Raw genomic sequence first — 22741 nt, 5'->3', positions numbered from 1 at the left:
AATACAACTCTCTTCTGACTTCAAAACATTAGTTCCCTACCAAAACTTCACCAAGTAACTCCTTAATAACCACGTATCATCTCTAAAATCACATTCTTACCTTCCTCAGTTTCTACTGGTTGCTGGGATAGAATTTTAATAAGAACTGGATTTTTCCATACTCCTTCCCTTGTGATATCCACCAGTATTTGGAGATTGTTATTCCCAAATTCCAGTAAAGCATCATGTGAATCCTACAAATTGCAAAAAAAAGGTCATTAAAAGTCTTCGCTAAATATTAAACCAATGTAATTTTGTATTACCTGTCCTAGTATTTGACTGTATTCTACTAGTTTCACACCATTCTAAGTCATTCATGTTTTAACGTGTTTGCACTGGGATTTTAAGAGTACATCCTTTCACTTCTCTAATCCTACAGCAAAACATCCCAATTTCAAAGTACTGAAAGTTAACTGAAATGGCCTAACTCAAACAGCCCATCTGTAGTCCTAACTCTTTTGCAATTTTTACATTTCTCCAGGCACACATGTACATAAATTATTTTATATATAAATAATATGACAGAAATTACTGTATAAAAGACAAAGGATGATTTTGTATCAAAGCATTCAGTGCCATTTAAGAAAACAGAACGAAGACTAAATAGTTTTCAAAATGAGTAACAAAATGCCAAGAGTGTAAAATTTTACATTTAGGGTTAATGGCAGTGAGATGATCTGGCAACTCCCATTTCTGAGAACTATTAAAGGCGTCACTCACTAGTGGGGGGGGGGGTGGGGGGGTGGCGGGGAGGAACATCCTTAAACTACATGAGCAGCAGCGCAGCGGGAAAGGCTCAGAAACAACCCTCATCTACCAAAAGGGCGAGGTTGGGGTCATATGAAGATGCAGGTTTCCTGGTGGTCAGAGATGCAAGAAGTCTCAGGGAACTTAAGAAAGAGAGAGCAGCACGCAACACACAGCAGAGACTGCTGCACACCACTCACAATCCAGACCAAACCGGATTATACATCATTTCCTTTAAGATGAAAACATCCTCCTACTGGATACAGATACAAAATTTCCTTAGAAGCCAATACATGTCCAGTGCATTTCCTTGGAGATTCAGGGATCTCCAGCGCTGAAGTTTTGAAGCTGTGAAGGCTGACCCAGATACCCTCCCCACTGCACAGGCCTCCCGCTGAAGTTCATCCACCAAACCTGTACAAATAGCAAAATACTCTGAGTGACCCAGGCCCTACTGCTTTTATTTCTGGAAATCTGAGGAGGGAAGGGAGGGGGGTGGGAAAGTAATGTTACACATGGAAAGAAGCCTGAAGTCTAACACAGAAGAAAAAGCAACTGGAAACAGATTCCAGCACTTAATGTCCCTCACAGAAAAACCAATCTGGGGTGACTTGCACTGAAAAAACCTAAAATATCATCATGCAGAATTTTCTAACACTAACAAACTGAAGCCAACTAACTGTAGGCAATTTGTAGCTACACGTTCAGTAAAAATATCTTAAACTTAAGAATGAGTTTGATACATGACAAGATCCCCTAGTTCTAGTCAGCTGTTTTAGGTGGGCAGTACTTTTAACACTATTATTAACCTCAGGTTTGCTTTCAATAGCCTCTGATGTCTCCTCTATATACACCGGAATCAATTCAGTGTTCTGATTTATCAGAATTAAATAGGGCTAATATTATGACCACTGAGAACACCACAGTAACCAAAGAGCCCTGTAGAATGGGCTGTCAAAAGATGGCAATAACCTGCACGCCACAGTGCCACGCAGAAGACATGGCTTTCAAATTCCCGAGTTTCCTTCTATAACCAACTGACTCTGCTACGAAAAAAACCCAAGACTTTCTCATCTACCGTACACAGTAGAAGGCATCTTTGCATTTAATGATTAGACCCTTTAATAAATAATTTGACTTACGCGCTACGCATTTTTTTCAATACAGTATGTTGCCAGAGCATATAATAACCCATACAAATTTAACAACTGTACTGCAAATCTTGAGAATTTATGCTATTTCCTGGCATCACTTCAATAAAAGCATGTAACTGACATTCCCGGCTCTTACTGTTGAGAAACAGCTTAACAAACATGACCCAAAGAACCATCTCTCAGATTACTGATGTTTTACTGTACTTAAATGTACTGCAGTACTGCAGAAGACATAGCTTTAGGAAGCCACAGAGAGCTCTCGGGACATTACATATAGTGCTGTCACCCAAATACCTGTTCCAGCAACTCAAAGACATTTATCAGTGAAAAACACTGAACTACAAACCTGATCTTCAGCTCTGCACGGTTCTGAAAGGCAAGGAAAGGAAAACACCAACTCCCGCCTGTATGAACTCACCCTCTCTATTGACAAGTCAGGGATATTCCCATCCTGGCCCCAGCAAACACTTGCCAACCGAGTGCCAAAGACCATACAAGCAGGTTTTGTAACACCACGTTGCACTAGCTGAGATCCACTGCCTCTTAGTGATACTTATCCCATGCCCCTCTGCTACTGGGCTGCATGTTCTGAGGAGCTAGAAGCCATTGCCTCAGAGGAAGACACGCTTTTCTGCTGCCACCACGAGAACGATGCAGCTGAGGAAAAAAAATAATCATCACACAACCTGGACAAGGGTGAGGTACTACTGAAAAAACTGCAATCTCTCAGCCTATGACATTCTGCAATCCAGACATTGAATGTAAACACTGCTTTCCCAACAGCAACTCTTTTCTGATCCAAGGGCTTCAGGATGTAGAACAGAGCTAGCAGAGCCCAGTTCAGTTGTGAGGATCATCCCCATTTCAGCACCTTCATATTAAGAGCTGAAAGAACCTTGGAAGGTCAGAAAGAAGGGGCCTATTATACAAGTCAACCACGATCTGCTGAGTCAGCACCATCTTTACGATTCAGGGTATCAATACTGAAATACCAAATATAAAATTCAGCAACGCATGCACCATAAGTGACCACTGACAATACAAGCCACTTTTACTCTAACACTTAGCTGAATCCTTCCTTATTGGACCTACCGAAGAGTATAAGGCTAATATTAATGGAAATACTTACGAAAAACTACTACAATACTTCAGAAATCTTTGAAGAAATCTAATGCAAAATTTAAGTATACAGACCTCATCATGTTGGGACAACACCATGTTCTGAAGAGAAGGACACAAAGCATTTAATTCTACATGAAGTCAGGAAAGGATATTATAGTAAAAAGCTATGGACAAACTTAAAACAATCCTTGGAACAGTTTACTGAAGATACCAGGATTTTTCAGTCCTGGCAATTTAAAGCTCACAGCAGTCACTACAGTGTCACAAAAGTTTTCATTTTATGCTCACCCTCAATACACAACTTTTCTAAAGAAAGCATTCATGCTCTTTGTAAGGCTTGAAGGGAACCCTGTTCCACAGTCCGTATTCAATTCCCACGACAATACATCTCTACTGCCACTAAAGCTGTTCTGAATGCACTGCTTTATCACACCCATCCCCACAGTACCTCTCCACTGGGTTCCTCCCCCAGACTACGCGAGTCTACCTGTAGCAAGGGCCCTGCCGTAATTCCGACCCAATCTTTTTCTCGTATTTTACAGTATTTCCCCACCCACATCCGCATCCTTACGTCCGCTGCCATTGCATAAAACCCACGCTGGGACTCCCGCCATACAATCTCACTCTTTTCAAGGTTTGTTTTCAAGACCACACGCTGCCTCTGATCTTGCTTAGAGATAATGAAAAAGTGGACTTATGGGGGACTGTGGGGCATAACTACTCTTTCTTAGGATCAAAGAACAAACAGGTTCAGACACCAAATAAAGTTTTTGATAACATTTTGTATGTGAGCTGGACATCAGCAACACTCCCATTTTCAGCTTCAGAACAGTCCCTACACCTTGCTGCTTTGAAATGCAAGCCCATACCTTCTTCACTGCTGTGATGAAAATTTATTTGAAGTTTCACTGACTCTCACTACCTGTGCAGATTGTTAGAGCAACAATTACTGCAGGCACATCTGGAAGAAACGCCTCTGTCCCACATTTGCTACAACCACCAGTTACATTTGGAGTTATATTCCTCAGCCATACTCTCCTCTTTTGCTAGGAAAGGAATAAGCATATTCACACCTGCCAATACAGGGCATGTTCTAATATATAATTTCACAGTGCTTTGCTACTGGATTTGCCTGGAAATTGGCACATCAACATGGTCACAGGCTTTAAACCTGCAAGTGTTCACATGACTGCCTACGAGTGAATCCTGTCTAAAGTTATATATTGCCCGCTGTATTCAATGCATACTCCTTCTCTGTTACTCTCCTCTGATGACAAGCGAGTTCCTACTGTACTCCAGGGCAGGGTACAGATGTTCTCATTCTCGTATTTCTGCAAGAGTGCTACCTCAAAAAAACTTTAGAGGCACCTGTTTGTAAAGGTCCACAAACCTCTTCAGCAAGGTTTCAGAGTACTAATATGTTTAATAAGCTTTGCACAAATCTTTTACTATCTAAACTATTGGGAGCATTAGATGAGTGCTATACCTGGAAGCCACCGTTTGAAAAACATCAGTACAAAAGCCAAGTACATTACTATACCTGGCAGCAGCACATCTTGGGCTTTCCTTTAATTCTAAAAGTTGACATGAGAGATCCGGGCTTGCATCACCCTTCTACCCCTGGAACTTAACAGTTTTCTTCCAATATATTCAGCCTGAATAAAGTCATCTCATCTGACTAAAAACTTGCTCTCTATTGACAGAAGTATCAAAGCTTGATCACTTGCTTCAGAAACCTAGAAATGCACATGTTTATTGCACCACAGAAATTACTCTCCTTGGTATCAAGAATTCTCCTTGCAGATCCCTCCAGTTAAAAGCTGGGAATTCTAGAGCTACTTTGTACCTCTTGTAACAGGAAAAAGCCTGTAGATGCCATCCCATTCTCTGAACATGAGAGAACATACTGTTTTAATTCTAGGCTATCTCAGTTACAAACTTACTATATGCCTTGTAGTGTATGATAAGCTCATAAGGCTTAGGGGAGACCTAAACATGTTACAGTGTTTAAAGGGTGGCTACAAAGGAGACAGAGTCACACGGAAAAAACGAGGTGCAATGAGTACAAGCTAATCCTGTGAAGATTCCAGTTGGATCCAAGAGGAAAATTTTTCACAATGAGAACAATCAGCCACTGGAACTAATAATCTCCCCAGGGAAGTGGTGTATTTCCCAACATCAGACACTTTCAAGATTCAGCTGGACAGGATGCTGGGCCACCTTGTCTAGACTGTGCTTTTACCAAGAAAGGTTGGACCAGATGATGCTTGAGGTCCCTTCAAACCTTGTATTCTATGATTCACTCCCCTTCCTCCAATGATGACTGCAGTAGTGAACTAATGGGAGCACAGACCCAGCCTCTGCAACACAATGGCTAATAGATACAGACTATGTGTAATAGACGGTGTAGCTGGGTGCTGTCAAAACAAACAGATGCACCTTCAGACTTGGTTCTGGAGTGCTGCAGTGTCCACTGTCATCTGCTGTAGTCACAGGACTTATGTTCCAGCACTCAAAATAAAGGACAAATCTTTGACACCACTAAGACCATAGGATTTAAACTGTACCTACTGCATTTCCTTCTGCTACCAAGTACATGCCACATCCAACTGTTCTTAGGGTTACAATGATAGTATGTATTCCATAGTATCTCAAGAAAAGGAGGTCTATCCACACCTGAAGTCACCAGTCACAGACCAATTCTGTCACTTCCACGACCAGCAGGACTACAGAGCTCTACTAGTCTGTTTCTCTCAGTTTAAAGTGCTGGGTTTATTCATCTTCAGCCTACCGAAGATTTTCCACACCTGCAATTTCCCTGACTGCAAGTGAAATAAAACTCCAGAACCTCTACACCTACACCTTCAGAGCTACTGCAGCAGCCAAGCCAGAGGGACTGAGGAAATCCCCAGTCACAGGGGGGATAAGGTCTTGCGATAAGGTCTGCACGAGGACAGCTGCGAGCTCTAAGTTTACTTCCTTCCAGCGGCTTCCTGCCAAAATCTTCACTTCATTAACTTAAAACTGATAGTAGCTTCCTACTTCATCAGTCACAGTTAAAGCCAGAACAGGAAACAGCAGCAACAGATCAGTCCCTGGTCCTGGAAGGGTCTATTAGTTTAAAGGCAGCAAGACCACCACGCCTGTCCTTCAGCTCCATGAAGAACACAACTCCTTGCAGACACCTAGGTACTACCTCCAGACTAAAACCTTGAAAACATCTCTCCCTCCTAGGTAGTCTACAGGAGCCATCTTCATCTGAGTGTACGACTAGTAGTATTATAAGCTTGTTTCTGCACCACCTCAGAAGAAACACTTATAGAAACCACCTGGACTAAAGACCTGTCCTACATTTTCATCCCTCTCAAATCAGGTATAGACACTAACTTTGCCACTCAGAAGCTTTTTTAGTCATCTTTAAAGTAATGCTTTGGAGCCGTTACATCACTCCATCAAAATCAGTCTTTCTCTCACACGAACCACTGGATAGATCAATATTTGCTATGATTCTCTTGCTGCAGCTGCCGTTGACTGTGTAGTTATAAATCTGCTGTTAGGCTCAAGGCTCCCAATACTGTTGTTGCAGTTAGTTTTTTGCTGCTCAGAAATTCTTGCTGCCTAGAAAACAGCAATGTAGGACAGGCAGAATTCAGTGGAAGGGTAGAAGAGGAGGAGCACAACAGCAGCCACCTTTTTTAAATATGTAAGCTGGTAAAAGAAATTCAGAACACTTACCTGTATGGATTGATGGAATCCTAACCACACCTCATGCGGCAATTCACTTTCAGGAATTGAAAGCAGTAGCTCAAAGCAGCTCCTGGAAAAGTAAGAGGCAAGTAAGCAAGCTACCCGAACACATGCTGTTACGTTAAGTAACATTTGTGGCACATATTACTTAGCATTCAGATAACAAATGACATAACATTGAAATACATTTGACTGCAAAAATCAGTTAAAGGCCAGAAACAGGCAAGAGTCATCGTATGGAGAGTGCTCCTTTTTACTACGCACAATCTTGCTAGGATAAGATTGCAGCTACTTTTATAATCCAAGATAGTTTGTTCAACATTGCTCAGGAATGTTGCATTACAGAATTTCTGCTCTTTCCTCTCACAAAGAATTCCTAATATTCATTCTGAATAAAACTCTTTTAACCCCAGCATGGCCTCTTTGCCTAGAGTAAGAATGAAAACCAGCTCCAGCTAACTTAAAAGTTTCAATGCTGACATACAAAGATAGGAACATTAAAGAACAGCTTGACAGAAGACACATGCAGCGATCAGCACAGAAATGGACCTAGAGAACAGATTCCTAACAGTATCCTAAAAGCAACAGACTGACAATCTATTTCAAGAGGTGCACCAGCACAGAAACAGACCCACAGAACAGATTCCTAGAAACACCTTAATGAGTCTTTGATAACTGGGGGTGGCAGTAGTGGACTCAAATACCTATGGTGCCAACTGTAACAAGCTCAAGAGCTTACCAAATGAAAAGTAAACCCCCACCCACGTTGATATGCATATCAAAAATGTTCAGATTAAGGTCAGAGTTAAGCAGATCACACTGTGAAATATCTAGTTCATTAACTCAGGGAACTGCTGAATTTGTGTAGCTCAGTTATCTGCACAACACAGGTGGAGAACATTCCCTTATTTCTTCACTAAGCCAAACTCCTGCTTAAAAACAGGACACTAGTCACCGACCAGTCTTGATTTATTATACCCAGGAAAGTTTGTAACATCTCATTTTCAACTGTGTCAATGGTTAATGTTAGTATCAGTCAGCCCCATCACAATGGCATGTGAACTTCTACTGTGTATCTGCTTTTCCAAATAAAAATTCAGGAAAGCAAGAAGGGTTCAGAAAGATTTAATATTTCTGAAACATCTAGCAAATTTGAGACCTATAAATTCCATAAATAATTTCAGGTTCCAAGAACAGACAGGGGGAAAAGCAAGACCTACTTGATATTCCCTCATTTAGATCACCAGGTCAATGCTATCCCTTTTCAGAAACAAAAAGGAAATGACTGTTATGTATTTAGCACATCCATGTCTTTTCAGGGAAAAGTCCTGGAGAAGAAGAATCACTGTTTTCTAGGAGATAAAGCACTGGCAGGACTACTGCCTGTATTTTTCTCAAAAAGGGCTATCTAAACTTGTATGGGACACGTGGACTACCTAAACCCCAACTACTGCACAGAATAATTTGACCTGATCAAATGAAATGTGTTAACTATGACACTGTCTAGAGATTCACAAAATCTACACACAGCAAAAATGTCTCAAATCATAACAAGTCTAAGACTCCACCTATAATACATGCACTGAGTAACTGCTATAAGCTACACCTACATTATTAGTTCCAACTCATGCTATTTTTTCTTCAAAACCTCCACTCTCAAACGTTAAACAGAAGAATGACAGGATGACACATTCCGTCTTACCATAGATAGAAGAGCTGAGCTTGGGGAAGGGGACAAGGAAGAGATGACCATAAAGCAAACACAAGTTTCAAAACTGCCTAGTACCCAAAATGAATGATTTTCCCCTTTACTCCTGACTTCTGAGAAATACATTGAACAGTTGCCTCCAAAATGCTATGGCTAATCAGTTTTTAGCCAGATTCAACATAAACAAAATCAAATGGACAAATACTTAGTTAACATCTGGCCAACCTTTTAATATTTCATTTAATATTGGGCCTTCACTGCCCAATCCTGTTCCTTTAAATAGAGGTTTATATAGAGCAAAAGCTCTAAACACTCCTACTAGGCAGAGAACAGGATAGCCTTCATCACTGTCATTCAGTAATTATTCACATCACCAGGCACTGGAATTTCACTCATTACTATACGCATTACTATACATAACAGGATTGCCAGATACTCCAATTGTCATAGGTCTTGATTTTATATAATAACCAGGACTTACTTTTCCCTTTTCCTGAATTTACAATTTAATTCACCAGTTCAGATGTCTACACCCAGGAGGTTGCTACTGGACTATCAAAAACAACTTTACAAGGTCTCATAGCAGCTGAACTCTATTTTAACATAAGAAGAAAAAAACAAACAAAAACCCCAGCACCCTAACAAGACAAAAACACCCACAAAAAAAACCATAGGTATGTGTCCAATTTTCATGCATGTCACACAGACTCTTTTCATCAAATGAAAATTTGCAAACGTCACGGTCTATGTGCTTTTGAAAAGTCTTTTGATGTACACCTCAGACAAAGTCAACCAATTCTATCTACTTCCACTTTTAATTCCTGGAAATACTTTTTCGTATGTATGATATTGGTTATATAAAACATCAGGTTTAAACAAAATGGCAAAGCAAGATTTTAAAAATAATTTTCCTGTACTTAATCCTTAAGGTGCTACTTGGACAGTGAAAAAAAAATATCTGAAATTAGACTTTCAAAGCATTGTCTTCATAGACTGTTATCTCACTCTGTATAGACAAGAGGGCCGAATTTATGCCTCAAGAGTTATAGTCTGCTGTAGTAACATAGCACTGAGCTGAACCAAGAGCCAAAAATTATTTTGTTGTGAGTTCTTAAGTCTTCCTCAGGACCCCAACACCAAGCACTCCAGTTTGGAAACCGCTCCAGAAGAAATCTGGAACTCCAATTGTATAGCCAGCATGTAAAACAATGTACAGCTCAACTGCAAAAGAAACATCCAGGATATTCCAATTAAGTTTTCCTAGGTAGAAAAATAAGTAGAATTCCAAGTCAATTGCATACGTTTTTGTTGTAAGAACTGACTCAAATGCACAGCTGCATAAAGCCTAGCCAGCCTTCCCTACTGGCAAGGGGGAAGAAATGCCCATTTACCTTAATTCTTCCTTTTGCTTCTTATTATACAATACCTCAAAACACAACTATAGCCCTGAAAGCCCATTTCCTCCTTTACTGTAATGCAACTAAACGGAATTTAGGTATCAAGGCAAAGACCACAAATCAAAATACCAGCATCACTTAACTAAGTCAAGCCTTTTTAGCCCACTCTACCAATACCACCACAATACCTACCTATACAAACTTAATTCCAAACTTAAATCACAATTTTTGCAAATAAAACATAATGGGTGCTTGAATGCTTCCATTATTAAAGTAATTTCTCAGGCACTCAACTTCAAAATACCTTTCAGGAGGAGGTCTCCTAGACTTAATTTCTTAATTTTGGGAGGAATAACTCTAGGCAAAAATCAACACATTATCTGCATACAATTACTCTGTAATAATTTTATACCTCATTCACCATTATTTTTAGACAGAGATTTTAAAAAGTAAGTTTGAAAAGCTTTCAGGATTGTGTTCATCTTTAGATTGCACTAGAAAACTTTTCTCATCCTAAGCTTCTTAAGAGTTAAAAAGATGACTATACATTGGATGATCAACAGGAATTATCCTGCATTTGTTAAGAGTTAAGTCCTAATGACAGAGTGGTAAATGCAAGTTAGTAAATCAAAAGACAAGTTTATTAGGTTGAGAAATTTTTAGAGACAGAGCAAGCAAACCATCCCATGTGCTCCCTCACAGAGGCGTTATGGAAAGGAAGTACGTTCTTCCTGGAAGCAACGTGTTACATTCAGTAAGTACAACTAGTAGGCAAGATACAGCTCAAGAAGTCTGAGGTAGACTGGTCTTATCAGTTGAATCCAGTTTTGCTAATTAGACCAGATGACATTCAGATCTTTCCCGATTTTTTTTTAAATTGAAAAAGCGTATAAACACCTTCTCAAAGATGCAGAAATGGTAAACTCCCTTTCAGACCAATGCCATCGCAGAAAAAAGTAGAAAGGTGCCAAATATTAGCTACTGGCAAACACTATGTGAACTAGGAGCAATTTTTTCTACTTTTTAAAAATCTAACCTATTAATTTTAGGGCCATATAAACCATCTTTAGACAGAAGTAAAATTTTCATATTGATGGTAACATGAATGGCACCTTCCTCCTCACACAGTACAGAATCACAAAATGGTTTGGGTTGGAAGGGACCTTACATACCACGAGTTCCAACCCCCTGGCCCTGGGCAGGGACCCCTCTCACCAGCCCAGGCTGCTCCGTGCCCCGTCCAGCCTGGCCTGGGACACTGCCAGGGATGGGGCATCCACAGCTGCTCTGGGCAGCCTGTGCCAGTGCCTCGTCACCCTCACAGTTAAGAATTTCATCCTAAGATAAATCTGCCTTCTTTTAGTTTAAAACCGTTACCCTTTGTCCTATCGCTACAGGCCCTACCAAAAAGTCTGTCTCCACCTTTCTCATAACCCCCCTTCAGGCGCTGGCAGCTGCTGTAAGGTCTCCCCGGAGCCTTCTCTTCTCCAGGCTGAACCCCAACTCTCTCAGCCTGTCTCCATAGAGGAGGTGCCCCAACCCTCTGAATCGTCTTTGTGGCCCTGCTCCAGACTTGCTCCAACAGGTCCATGTCCTTCTTGCGTCAGGGGCTCCAGAGCTGAATGCAGTATTCTAGGTGGGGTCTCACGAGAGCAGAGTAGAGGGGGAGAATCACCTCCTTTGACCGGCTGGCCATGCTCCTTTTGACGCAGCCCAGGACACGGCTGGCTTTCTGGGCTGCAAGCACACATTGCCGGGTCATGTCGAGCTTTTCATCCACCAGCACCCCTGAGTCCTTCCCCTCAAGGCTGCTCTCAATCCATTCTCCACCCAGCCTGTACTTGTGCTTGGGATTGCCCAGACCCATGTGCAAGAGCTTGCCCTTGGCCTTGTTGAACCTCAGGAGGTTTGCACAGCCCCACCTTTCAAGCCTGTCAAGGCGCTCTGGATGGCATTCCTTCCCTTCAGTGTGCTGACCACACCACTCAGCTTGGCATCACCAGCGAACTTGCTGAGGGTGCACTCGATCCCACTGTCCATGTTGCCAAGACAGACACTGAGCAGCACTGGTCCCAGTATGGACCCCTGAAGGACACCACTTGTCACCAGTCTCCACTTGGACCTGAGCCATTGATCACAGTTCTTTGAGTGTGACCATCCAGCTAATCTCTTCCTTATCCACCGAGTGGTCCGCCCGTCAAATACATGTCCCTCCAGTTTAGTGAGAAGGATGTTGTGTGGACAGTGTCAAAAGCTTTGCACAAGTCCAGGTAGGTGACATCAGTATCCTCAGAAAAAAAACACTCAGAGAAGCTCAAGTCAACAATCAGCTTTAAAAGCTTCCTAAGATTCACAAGGATGGCCAGCTAGCTAAATCTCAGTGAAAGACATCTTTGGTAAGTTTATTAGACACCTAATTCTTTACTAATTATTCAGTAGAGGCAACACCTTTGGCATAGTAATACTGGGGGGGTGAGGGGAACGTGTTGTGCTTTGTGGCTGTGGAAACAAGCAGTCTTGAGTTCTACATGACCAAAGCAGGTATGTCCCTTCATGGCCATGGCCAAGAAGGGCACTCCTGTTCCCCCACAATCATTTGCCAAATCTGGAAACTAAGAGAGCAACCACTCCAAGCTTTCCTTTTATTTCCTAAGGTTACAGACAGTGGACAAAAAAAGTCTCACACTGCATCAGCATCGTGCTTCTTATGGGGGAGCACTGTCTAAGTCATGTCAGATTTACTGTGGACACATGACTGAACTGGTCAGGTGGTAGAGAAAGCCACAGTACACTGATTTTTGTTGTTACTGGTTCACCTTGCTGAGAAGGATATCAGGAGGAGGATCTGGGATGGATGTTGGCAGGGAAGGAGAATTTCAATAAGTAGAACTCTTTTGCTTTAAAACAGGAAGCTTGCTCGTTTCATTTCTCATCAGGGTTCAAATCAGAGAATACATAGCATGTATGACAGCTGTGCGTAACCCAACAGCCTCCCCAAAAATCACAGTTACATGAGAACAGTACACTGTCATGTCCCTAACCAGGTAACAGTCTTCCTCCTCCATGGAACTTAATTTAGTCTTTGGTTCCCTGCTCTTAACTTCTCTCTCCCTCCCTCGGAAAACCATATGTAAAAGAAAAACACGGGACAGCTGAACCAGGTATGCCATTATCCTCAACCTACCCATGACCTTACTTGTTATCTTTCTCATTCTTTAGATTCCTCTCAAAGGTAATCATAACAAGAATAGGGGAGATTCCAGAAAGTCAGCCTCTCTGCTGTCCTCCACCACATAGTTTTCTGGATATAAGCAACAGCAAACAAACTCCTCACACTGCAAGATGGAACAAACCATACCAGCAGAAGCAAAATATTCTGATTTTTCTCAACAAGAGAAAAGAATTTTGATAGGCAATTTTGACACAGAACTGGGATTCCCACCCTGAAGTATGTAACAGTGGCAAAAAAAAAATACAGAAAGTACTCCAGTTATGGGTGACCTGCATACAGAGACAGTGAAAGACAAACTTCAAGCGACATGAGTAGGGAACTGCAGAATACACAAGCTAATTAATGATAATATGACGAAGATGAGAATACTCTTATCCATAAATGGACAGTCCACAAAACCAATTAAGATATTTTGCCAGAAATATATGTATTATGTACCAGGTAAGCGATTTAGCAGTTTAAGTCTTCAGTTTCTATATTAAGATGACAAACTTTTCCCGATTTTACACATTTTCCCTTCTTGACAGAAGGCTTAAAAAAATTACTCCTAATTCACAGGCTTCTCATAACTAAAAAAAAATAAATTCAAGGCATCATATGGAGATACCCGTTTCTGAACTGTTGATCAAATGCTTTGTTTTTTTGTAATGTATGAACTCGCAATATAAATCAAGGAGTCCACTGCAAACCCTTCTCAAAAAGAACACCCGACTTCAGACCACAAAGCAAGCAAGCAACTGGTAACAAATTAAGAATCGCCCATTGAAAACCTGTCAGAGAATTACTTTTATTCTATGGTAATCTTTATATTCAAAGAAACTAGAAACTTCACCCTCCCCCCTCGAATGAAACCTTACCAGCAAGGAGTGACCAGCACATCAAGTTATCCTTCTCAGGCTAAGGGTAGTAACTGATAAAACTCTAATGTATGTGAAAGCCCTCAGGTTACCTCTTCAATTACAAATAGCTGTTTGCATTTAAAGCAGACTTTGAGGAACTATGAGTTATTCCAAATTAGCTGAGACTGTAACAGTTCTACCTCTTATCTGAAGAACTGCTGCATTTTAAGTCATGTCTGCCAACACCTGTCAAAGATTTCAGGTTTAATTACCCTTTGTTTTGCTATTGTGTAGCAACAGCCCACATGCACAATATATTACCATAAATACAAAATAACTCAGCCTTTTCAGAACTGGACATGCTCAGAAGTACCCTGCATTACAGGTGAGAGGACACATGAAAGCAGCAACTGCACAGCAAGTGATACAGGTTTATTAATCCATGGACGAAGGTCTAATATTAAAGCTTCTGTTTAACAAGGACCACACTAGGCTTTTTCTACAGAAAATAATTTTCAGAATGTTTAAGAAAGAACAGAACTTTCCTAATAACTGCACAATTATCCAAATACAGAAGAACAAACCCTTACAACTTGTTCACATTTAATTAACAAAATGCTCAAGTACATTTTTGTGGTATAATTAAAAAAGTACTAGAGACATTTACTAGACAATAAATTGTAAATACAGTTGTCAAATTACGCATTACACTATTTCAACAACTTTCCCTTTCATTTATAAAGCACATTTTGGTTCGTGTTTGTTTGTTTGGTTTTTTTTTAATTATAATGTACCAACTTAAAACTTACAGCACTAGCCTGCCAAGTACCAAAAGAACATCTTCACATTCTGTAGTCAAGTAAGGTCGTGCATTAGCAAAGCTTTGGATGGAGATTCGATATACTTCCAAAAAAGGTAAAATATGTTCCGATGCACCCCGACTGCCAGCATACTGAAGTAGCGTCTGAAAGAAAATGAGTTACCATTAGAAGTTCTCATAACACACTTTTATCTAAAAAAACAAATATCAATATAAATTATCAAGCATATACAGTAGAATGTTTCTGGAAGTGATAAGTTTTTGCTCAGAAGGAAATTTAAAAGTAGTAGCTTTTCTCCTCAATAGCAGTTGTCCCTTTTATTCAAAAATATTTTCATTTATTGTTTTGATAAAATCATCAGAATTTCTACTGGGGAGCAAGCTAGATGGAATCAATAGAAATGTGAACTGTTAAGTTACAAACTCAGGGAGATCCACACTCCGCTTCTTTTGCACAACTGCCATGGAGACAGAGCCACATACATAACACTGGAATCTTTATTACTAGTGAGAATGCAGAAAAATAAGCAAGAAGTTCAATATTAGGAGCATAATTCCAGCTGTAATATTTTAAAGATACATGCACTACCTGTACAGCAAACGAAGCCATTAGGAGGGGATAAAAAACCCAGATCAGATCGTTATAGATTCATTTTTCAAATGCAAAATTACCCTAGACTTTGCTACCTTGACCACAGCAATCCCACATTACCCAGGCACAGTACTGAAGCAGCAGTGTAAAACCTAGCCAGCCTTAAAAGAAATCCAAGTTTCAAAAATCAGCACAGGGACAACAGCAGTATCTCTCAACCTTTTTAAAACTTCACTACGCTCCCATGTTCTTTTCCTACAGGTCATAAAGTAATATTGAGAGCAAGCAGGGCACTTAGCTCTACTGACAGCTCTAACATCCCCTCTCTGTATGCACACCCGCGAGCTCCAGACCAGTTATGCCTGTGTTCTCACCAGTTACAATCCCTCTCTCATGCTGCACCCTCCTAGACCAAACCAGGTACCAATCTTTATTAAGGGCAGCTGTGAAAAAAACAAAAAACAATGAAAAAGGCTGTACTCTGTGGAACCCTTAAGGCCAAGGCTGTATGAAAAAAAAACCTTCAGTGCCCTACCTTATAACTCAATACAAGCCAATTTGTTCTAAGAGGATCATCAGGTCACATCAGGCTTCAAATTATTTCGAGTTGGGACTCTTGACACAACCAATTTATTTTAACAGCTTAAACACATGATCATATCAGATTATGACTGGGAGGACGCTACTGAACAGACCCTACAAAGAGCTTACTAAAAATCAAGTGTAGTCATTATAATGGCCATTAACTTCTAAGATGAAGCCTAACTTCCAACACACCAAGAAGTAAGCGGCCAGATACATGCTATTTAGTGTACTATCTGGTGTTATGACAGTGTTCTAACTGTACAATACAACTCCTAGGGTAAAAGAAAACCAACAAAACAACAAACAGACATCTACTAGTCTGGCACAACCACCTGTGATATTTAAGGAAAAAAACAAACAAACAAACAAACCAAAACCAACCATCCAAGAATCAATAAAAATCAAGAACATTTTGTAGATTATTCTCCTAGAACTCAGTAATATTAACTCCTGGGTGAATGAAAGTTACAAACTCTCAAAAAAAAGACACAATATTAATAGTTATGAAGACATAAGGAGGGTAGAGAAAGGGAAGAGTGGAAGTTTACAGAAATCATCCTTAAATGTCATTATCAGAAGCAACAACTGGCTAGTAACTAACCAGTCTAAGTTCTCTAACAGATTAATGAAGAATTTGATAATGTAACTCAAATTATATATGGCATTAGAAACATTAAGTGACATTTAAAGGCTGTCAAGCCTAGAGATAATCAATTGATTGCTACCATAAAGTCATCTGCTTAGTAAACCCAGCAGTAATGCTGCTGTTATAGTGAGTATGGAAATAGATCAAACATACAAATCCCTGCACTTTTCTTAAAAATACGTCCCTTAAAACCAATCTACTTAAAAAGCGAAATTTAGTGCTCAATTATTTTCACAGACACTTAGATCATTAACTATCTGGTCTCTGTAAACCATAAAACATGGTAAAATATTTCCTAAGATTAAACAAAATTACTGGAATACTCTGCATCCTTGCCCAAGTGCAATCCTAGTGTTGAGACAGAAGTCTTACAGCTAATATTAGCAATTCGTTGAGGAGTCATTTATCAGAAACTTCTCCCCAAATAGATGAACAATGATGCTTTCTGCACATAAGGCAGATTCAAGGCAAGAGACTTATTAATAGCTTGAAGTTCAATGATACATAGCTCTGAACATTATGCTATTAGTATTAGCACACTGACAAATAAGCAAAATGCAGTAATTGTATGAGAGTCTCTTAAAGCCCTTCTGCTAGTTCACAAGCAATGTAAGTAGAAGTTTTATTAGTTCACTACAGACTTTTCCTGGCAGTCTATACACAAGATTAAAATTAGACAATTTTTAACTTGTTAAAAATATATAGTCTACCTGCTTAACCAATAGCCAAGTAACAACTTTCTAAGCAATTGTTACCTTACCATCTAATTACCTGAAGAGAGTATTCAAACATTTTAAGTCTGGTTAACACACATCCACTTATACTTCATCCGACCCTCCTTCCTTTGACTACAATAACATATCTAATTGGAAAGTGTGTGAGAAGAGCAGAGGCTACACACATCCACCTACTGTGTAACCTACAGACCAGCCTAGGTCCTCAACACTGCACGATGCTCATGTTCTGCAATTCTGGGATATCTGCTTAGCTGCATTTATTCTGAAGCATCAGGGGTTTTATCTCAGAACCAATTTAAACATGTGAAAGTTGTAATAATGGGTCAGGCAACTTGAAGCCTCTAAGAGAAAACTTCCACCTCTTCTTAAAGATACCTGATGGCAACTGACAGTCCTCAACTGTGCCCCTTTCAGTCATTTCAGAAAGCCAACAGGTGCTGGGTATTTGGCAGGTGGAATGCATGATGTCCTACCACCTCTGCTTCACCGATAACTGTTCTTCGTATTTACGACAGCACAACATCAAACACACACACTGTTCATTCTAGTTGGCCTTTTGGGTACATACTGAGCTCTCAAACAGACATGCTTCTCCTAAGGTGAACATGCAAAGCATTCACAGTTGTACAATATAAAGTTGCAAGGTCGACCCACCATTTAGGCTTTATGGGTTTCTTTGTGTTACCCTGGACACCAATCTTACTCCCTGGCTCAAAAATAGGGATCTTCATGGAAAGCATGTTACCCAGCATCACAGGAAGAGCTACTGGAGAGCTGCATGTGACAGCACAAGCTTACATGTGGTAAAACACAGCAGCCAGACAGCTCAAAGCACTGGAAAGCTGCTGATTTGGTTGTTTGTTGTGTTCCAACAGCCTCAGTAACTTCCACAGCAAAACGGAGCACCTTTTCAAGACCATGCCATAGACATACACACAGGATGGCAAATCCATTGCTGCCCTAAAACATTTCAGCTACCCTCATCACAACAACTTCCCAAGATTGTATTTAGGCCCAGTTAAATTCAGCTTCATTCTAGGCATTTTCTGCTGTAGCTTAATAATGTTTATGACAACATACCAGTGGTAGCCTCCAAGTTGTTAATACAAAGTAAGTTGAGCTCTTAAACGTCACTTTGGGACAGATCTTAAGTTATTTTTAAGTTTTACTACTGAAACTCTGTGCAACATTCACAAACATCCCGTCAGAAGGGGAAACCGAGATGTAAAATTACATCCTCACCAGTGTTTTGACTGCGCAGTGACATCACAAATTCATACTCCACTGAGGTTGCCACATGACCGAATAGCAACTTCATGCTTTCCTCTGAATCTCTTGGTGTACAGTCATGACAATCAGCATGTCCCAATCTGACGGTAACCCAAGATAATTTTTTTTTTTAATCTGTACTATCTATCACAGTGTTCTAAAACAAGACTACCATTCCATAACAGCACAGAGACCTAAGAAGGTCTACATTTTTGTGGGACAGGGTTTGGAGGTTTGATTTTTTGGTTTGTTTTGGGGTTTTTTTTGTTTTAACTGTCTTCCATCAAACTCCATTGACCAAGCAACCGCTAAAGCTTTATCTGTACCAAACTAATCTAGATGACTCGATATCTATATATACTGATCATCTACCTCTACTAAGTCTTAGCTGAATATTTGTTTCAATGTTCTGATGCAGTGAACGCCACTGGAAACAATTCTAGCAAAACCTGAAAAACGGAGAAAATCACACACATTACACTAGGCTTCATGTAAATGCAAGGTTGCAGATCTTACAAGTGTGCTTAACTTGGGACACACGCAGCAGTATGCAGCAGCATCCTGCAGTTTGAGAAACAAGAGTTTGGAAACCTAACAAATTAACTCCTCCTGTTGTTTTGGTAAGTGATGAGCTAAACATCCTCCCAGAATGGTATAGCGAAGTACACAACCTATGAATGTAAAATGGAAGACTGTCAAGGGTAACACCTCATATCTATCATGCACCAGCAGGAGCTTTTTTTTGTCTCAGTACCAGATTTTGCCATTTACCAAAAACCATGGCTGTATCTCCCAAGGTGTGGTTAAACAGATTTTTTTTTTCCATTTAATTTAGAAACCACAATCCCTTCCGAGTCAACATGGAAGACTCTCCAACAGAGAAACCTAGCAACAGTTATCCAGCCTTAGAGCTCACAATAAATGGTGCTGTGGGGGAAGCCAAAACTAATAAACCCATCAAAGAGTTTATTTACAAATAAGATATCTCCATTACTGTGGCTTTAATCAAGTTCAGCTCTTCTTCTGGAAGTCAGCAGTTCAATTCAGGAATCGCTGATCCTCAGCCTGAGTTACATTAAGCGAGTATTCAGGAAAGCTCACTGACCAGAGCAGCTCACTCCGTGGGATAAGTGAGCTGCGGGCCTCTGCAAACCAGCACGCATCGCTTATTCCCCGGCACATCTCAGTCACGGCAGGACACACAGTTCTGATCCCGAGACAAATAAAGGACAGGAAGGCTGAGGTCTAGGAACCGAGCCAAGGCCGCACTGAGAAAACGCGGAACGCGGCGCAGCCCGCCTGCCCCAGAGCTGCTCCCGCGGGCCACCGGCAGCCCAAGGCGCTGGCAGAGCCCAGCGGCGAGCGGCTGGCCCGGCCGCGGGGGTGTCCCTCCCGCAGGCCGCGCACGTCCGCGCCCAGCAGCGGCCCAGGCCGCACCGCCCGTCCCCCGCCGCGGCAGCGCCGGAGGAGCCGGCAGCGCCCCCGGAACGGCCCCGCGCCGCCCGCAGCGCCGGGCGCGCCCCACGGCGGGAGAGGCCCGCCCCAGCCCCGGCCCCGAGCGCTCCGCCCGGCGCCCGGCCTACGGCCCGCACCGCGGCCCGCCACCACCCGGCGCCTACCTGGCAGAAGCCCCGGCAGTAGGCCCGGGACGAGGCCTCCGACACCTCCTGCTCGCGCAACTCCGTCTGCAGCTGCCAGAGGCGGGCTCGGAGCGCCGCCACCAGCCGCTGCATCTCGGGCCGCGGAGCCGCCTCGGCCTCAGCGTCCGCCATCTGCTCCCGACCCCACTGCGCGTAGGCAAGGATCACGTGACTCGCAGCCACTGACCTCATCGTCCTGGGACGCCGTCACGTGACGCACTCGTGACACAGCGCGCGTGTCGCAGCCCACGCGACCCGCCGTCGGGGGCGGCGAGCGGGCGTTTCCCGGCGACTGGCGTCACGTGGCGGGAGCCCGCCACCCGCGTGCGCGTCTCTGCAGGGGGAGCGGGCGCGCGGGGCAGCCCCGCCCCCCCGCCGCGCGCCCCGCCCGCCTCAGCGCCGCCCTGCGCGGGAAGCGGCGGCGGCTCCGCCTGTGGGTTGAGCCCGGCGTTCCGCCCGGCCTGGCGCGGGGTCCCGCGGGCCGCCTCCCCTTGCGCTCCTCCCGCCCGCGGAAGCGCGGCACCGGCGCCCGGCGGCGGGGGAGGTGGTCCGGGGCGGGCTGCGCGGTTTTGTCCCGCAGCTGGTCCCCGCGCTGGCACCGGCGGCTCCCGCCTCTTACAGGGCGCATCGCAGAGCAGGAGGCGCCCCAAAGGTACCGGCGGGCACCGGGGAGCGTCCGCCTCCGCGCTGGGGCTGCGCGCCCGGCGGGCCCGCCTCACCCGCGCGTGGTGGGGGCGGGGCGGGCACGGGGCTGCGGTCTGCGCGCGGCGGGGCGGGGCGGGCGTCCCGCTCCCTGCCCGTGCCCTGATCCCGCTGCCCTGCCCGTGCCCTGATCCCGCTGCCCTGCCCGTGCCCTGATCCCGCTGCCCTGCCCGTGCCCTGATCCCGCTCCCCTGCCCGTGTCTGATCCCGCTCCCCTGCCCGTGTCTGATCCCGCTGCCCTGCCCGTGTCTGATCCCGCTGCCCTGCCCGTGCCCTGATCCCGCTCCCCTGCCCGTGTCTGATCCCGCTCCCCTGCCCGTGTCTGATCCCGCTCCCCTGCCCGTGTCTGATCCCGCTCCCCTGCCCGTGTCTGATCCCGCTGCCCTGCCCGTGCCCTGATCCCGCTCCCCTGCCCGTGTCTGATCCCGCTGCCCTGCCCGTGTCTGATCCCGCTCCCCTGCCCGTGCCCTGATCCCGCTGCCCTGCCCGTGCCCTGATCCCGCTGCCCTGCCCGTGCCCTGATCCCGCTGCCCTGCCCGTGTCTGATCCCGCTGCCCTGCCCGTGCCCTGATCCCGCTGCCCTGCCCGTGTCTGATCCCGCTGCCCTGCCTGTGTCTGATCCCGCTGCCCTGCCCGTGTCTGATCCCGCTGCCCTGCCCGTGCCCTGATCCCGCTGCCCTGCCCGTGTCTGATCCCGCTGCCCTGCCCATACTCTGCCTAATCAGGCATGAGCAGCGGGAGGGCAACAACCCCTGTCCGCCTGGCCAGAGTTACCTGCTCTTTTCCACCTCAGCCTCTGCAAGGTGAATGGGAAAGGGGGAGGGGTGAAGTGGGGAAGACTTGGGGTAAATTGAGGTGGAAGCATCTGGGAGGCTTGCCCATACATTCACCTCATAGTTTTGCAGTATGAAGCAAACGGAGTGCTTCATGTGCTTAACGCTTGGAGAGGTGGCTGAAACCTAAGATGGATTAGGAATAGCAAAACTACCTGCCTGCAGATTTAATGCTGAAGGGGTGGCCTGGGAAGGAGAGGAGATATGTACAAGAAGAGCGTGGAGCTCCGGTGCCACCAATCTGCTTGTGAGCTTTTGCACATCCCCATTATTCTCCAAGTTAAATGGTTCTGCATTTTTCCTGTTGAGAGCAAGTGTCTCCTAGACACCCCTCTGGATTGCATGATAGGGTGAACAACAGTCTGTATGAGAAATCGACTGCTGCGGGGGGGGGGGGCAGGGGCTATTATTCCCTCTTCAGAATGGAGCCTTGCCCCTTTCCAAAATGTGGGAGAGTCCTCTCCTTGCACAAGACATTATATGGGGCCATGGATGTATGGAAAAAACTTTTTACATAAAAGTATTTATTACATAAAAATAAAATATGGCTTCACTGGCCACCTTTTCTATAAGTCTGCCGCAGAAGCTTTAACGGGTCTGGGGTGAGCGTGCATTGAAGAGGTAACGGGGCAAAGGGACAGTCCTGTGAGCCAAAACACGGGACCACCACTCAACCCTTGCTCATCCAAAGGCAAGACCCACCTGTGAGTCTAACCAAGAGCCCCAACCACCCCCACTCCCGACTCCTGCTCTCCTAAAAGCGGTCTTTGTCCTAGCTAGTCATAAGTGTTTCACTGGCACAAGGTAATGTGTTAAAGAAAATGCATTTTGAATTAAGAACTTTAAAGTGCTGAAGCTGCTAAATGGCAGAACCAGGCCTCAGCCCTTGCATAGCCCTAATCCAAGGCTGGTTTAAACTTCGTCAGGTTAAT

At 43.7% G+C, this 22741-nt stretch overlaps 1 protein-coding gene across 4 annotated transcripts in view; it reads right to left on the bottom strand.

Moving 5' to 3' along the window:
* RLF (RLF zinc finger) overlaps positions 1-20470 on the bottom strand; it is a 41684-nt gene extending 21214 nt beyond the window's left edge. Inside the window, exons 1-4 of one of the 4 annotated variants that reach the window (XM_080380689.1) lie at positions 20254-20470; positions 14795-14949; positions 6798-6879; positions 101-233 (exon numbers count right to left, since the gene is read on the bottom strand). In XM_080380689.1, coding sequence (XP_080236815.1) covers positions 101-233; positions 6798-6879; positions 14795-14949; positions 20254-20466 — 583 coding nt within the window. In that variant the 5' untranslated portion in view covers positions 20467-20470. Of the gene's footprint in view, positions 1-100; positions 234-986; positions 1201-2358; positions 2737-6797; positions 6880-14794; positions 14950-20253 lie in introns of those variants that run through there. The other 3 variants (XM_080380691.1, XM_080380692.1, XM_080380690.1) reach the window with 3 other exon arrangements.
* Positions 20471-22741: the final 2271 nt, after the last annotated feature.

Source organism: Falco punctatus (genome assembly GCF_963210335.1).
Source record: "Falco punctatus genome assembly, chromosome: 3".
NCBI classification, from domain to species: Eukaryota; Metazoa; Chordata; class Aves; order Falconiformes; family Falconidae; genus Falco; species Falco punctatus.
This window is presented reverse-complemented; position numbering and strand designations above follow the sequence as displayed.